The following is a 2,096-nucleotide window of genomic DNA, read 5'->3' on the forward strand; positions in this document are numbered from 1 at the left end:
ATAGTTTGGCTTAACAGTGATCCAGTACCATGTTATATTTCTTGCTTTCAGGAAAATACTGCGTAAAATTAAAACACATTAACAATACAAGTGCAACATTTTTTAAATGGCTGTTCAGCAAGTAAACAATAAAGGTTATTCCAATGTTAACCTCTTAATGACAAAGCCCGCACATGTACGGGCTCAAAATGCATTGTTTTCAATGGGTTTAGGGGCCGCCCATTGTCCTTAAGGGGTTAAACATCAGTCATTCAGATCATCATATAGTGCTTATTGCACAATACATCAACATTCATATACGCAACATCCTCACAGACCTATATTGTCCACTAACGGTAACAGACAGAGTCCATAGATTGAGGATAAAGCCCTACCCAGAAAGCTTACATGTTTCATTACGTAAGAAAATAGATCAAGCTCGCAATCCAATACAGATCCCACAGTTTTCTCCATTATTTTACCAAAGCTCTGAAAATACATACAGTTCTAGATAATGTAATGGATTTGGTTAGTCTATGATGAAGCGTAGGCTGGTTTTCTCTGTCTCCTTCACTGCCAAAAGATTTAATAACCAATGACAGGAGGTGCTCATCGTTCTTCAGTCTACCTCTTTTTGGCTTTTTTATCCACCGTGTCTGCCTGCACAGAAAGCATTACATTGTGTCCTAATTCTCATTGCTATTCTGCTTCCGGAGTTCCTGGAACACATCACAATTCGCCTGTAAACTTCCAGACTTCTTTCTATTGACTTCTTGCGCCATACTTGTTAGGGACTGTTTCCGAAAAGTAGAAATTCTCCTTCGAAAGTTTTCTCCCGAGAAGAAGTACAGTAGTGGGTCAAAGCAACAGTTGGCGGCTGCAAGGGACAGAGTGATGACGACACTCTTTTGTGCTGTTAGCTTCTCTTCACATGTCTTACTTTCCTGGATGAAATGAAGATGGACTGTACGCTGGATATGATACGGCATAAAACTTAGAAAGAACACAGCCATAACAATAATAATCATTCTAATGGCCTTCTTCCGGGATGCTATTTGTTTTTGCATAGAGTTTTTCATCAATGTTCTTATAATCAGGGTATAACAAACCAATATTATTGTAAATGGGATGACAAAGCCAACGATCAAGGAAAAATAGTTGAGAGCAATCAAATTTTGGGGATTCCGGGGAGGCTCGAAACATTTGGTCTTATTGTCAGATTTATCGAAAGAAGATCCAGTCATAAGAAATGGGGAACTTGTTACAGTGACAAAAATCCATATTGCAGCGCAAGTCCACTTGGCTTTTCTCTCCGACACATACTTAAGGCTTTTTACTGGAAAGACAATGGCCAAAAACCGTGTGACGCTCATTGCAGTCAAAATGAAGATACTGCAATACAAGTTGACATAAAAAACATAGGAGCTAATCCGGCACAGAAAGTCCCCAAAGTACCATCTTCCCTTGTGGACATAATACACCACTCGCAAAGGAAGGGTAAAAATAAAGAGTAGATCTGAGATGGCAAGGTTTAACATGTAGATGTGAAAGGCTGTTCTCTGTCTGTAGGTCTTCAGAAGGACAAACAGAGCAAAGCTATTCCCAATAAGTCCAAACAGGGTGAACATGGAATAGGCTGTGGAGTAAACTTGGTTCCGGAAGTCATTAATGCTGCAGGTTGTGTTTAGAGAAGAATGTGTTGCATTCAACATGATTTCTTTCTTGGACTATAACATTGAAATCTACAAATATAAACGAGAAAAAAATGAATTGTTTATTAAGATTAATTAAGAAACAGCTGCCGCAGCCTCCTGTATTCTGCATTATGTAGGCCATATCATAAAGATAAAATGGTCTAAAAGTAAATTTCTTGGCTGCTGGGGACCTGACGACTTCATAAAGATTTAAACTATGCACACGCATGACATATAATCTATATGTTTGGCAGCATTGTGGCTAGATTAAATATGTATATTTACATTAAACGTGTTGGCAATACATGAGGCATACCTTCCCTCATATTGTCTTGGCCCCATGGAAAGGGGTTTCCCCAATGTGGCTTATTATTCATAGTACCTAGAAGTGGGACGCCATTTAATTCTAGTGACCTAGGTCAA

At 38.9% G+C, this 2,096-nt stretch overlaps 1 protein-coding gene across 1 annotated transcript; it reads right to left on the minus strand.

Moving 5' to 3' along the window:
* Positions 1–230: 230 nt before the first annotated feature.
* On the minus strand, positions 231–1,691 carry CYSLTR1 (cysteinyl leukotriene receptor 1). The gene has a single exon (XM_053474051.1). The coding sequence runs from the start codon at positions 1,689–1,691 to the stop codon at positions 666–668; it is 1,026 nt and encodes a 341-aa protein (XP_053330026.1). The 3' UTR covers positions 231–665.
* Positions 1,692–2,096: the final 405 nt, after the last annotated feature.

This window comes from Spea bombifrons, chromosome 8 (genome assembly GCF_027358695.1).
Source record: "Spea bombifrons isolate aSpeBom1 chromosome 8, aSpeBom1.2.pri, whole genome shotgun sequence".
NCBI classification, from domain to species: domain Eukaryota; kingdom Metazoa; phylum Chordata; class Amphibia; order Anura; family Pelobatidae; genus Spea; species Spea bombifrons.

Excerpts from the sequence above, each read along its gene's own strand:
- CYSLTR1 (XM_053474051.1), bottom strand. The coding sequence starts at position 1,691 with ATGTTGAATGCAACACATTCTTCTCTAAACACAACCTGCAGCATTAAT.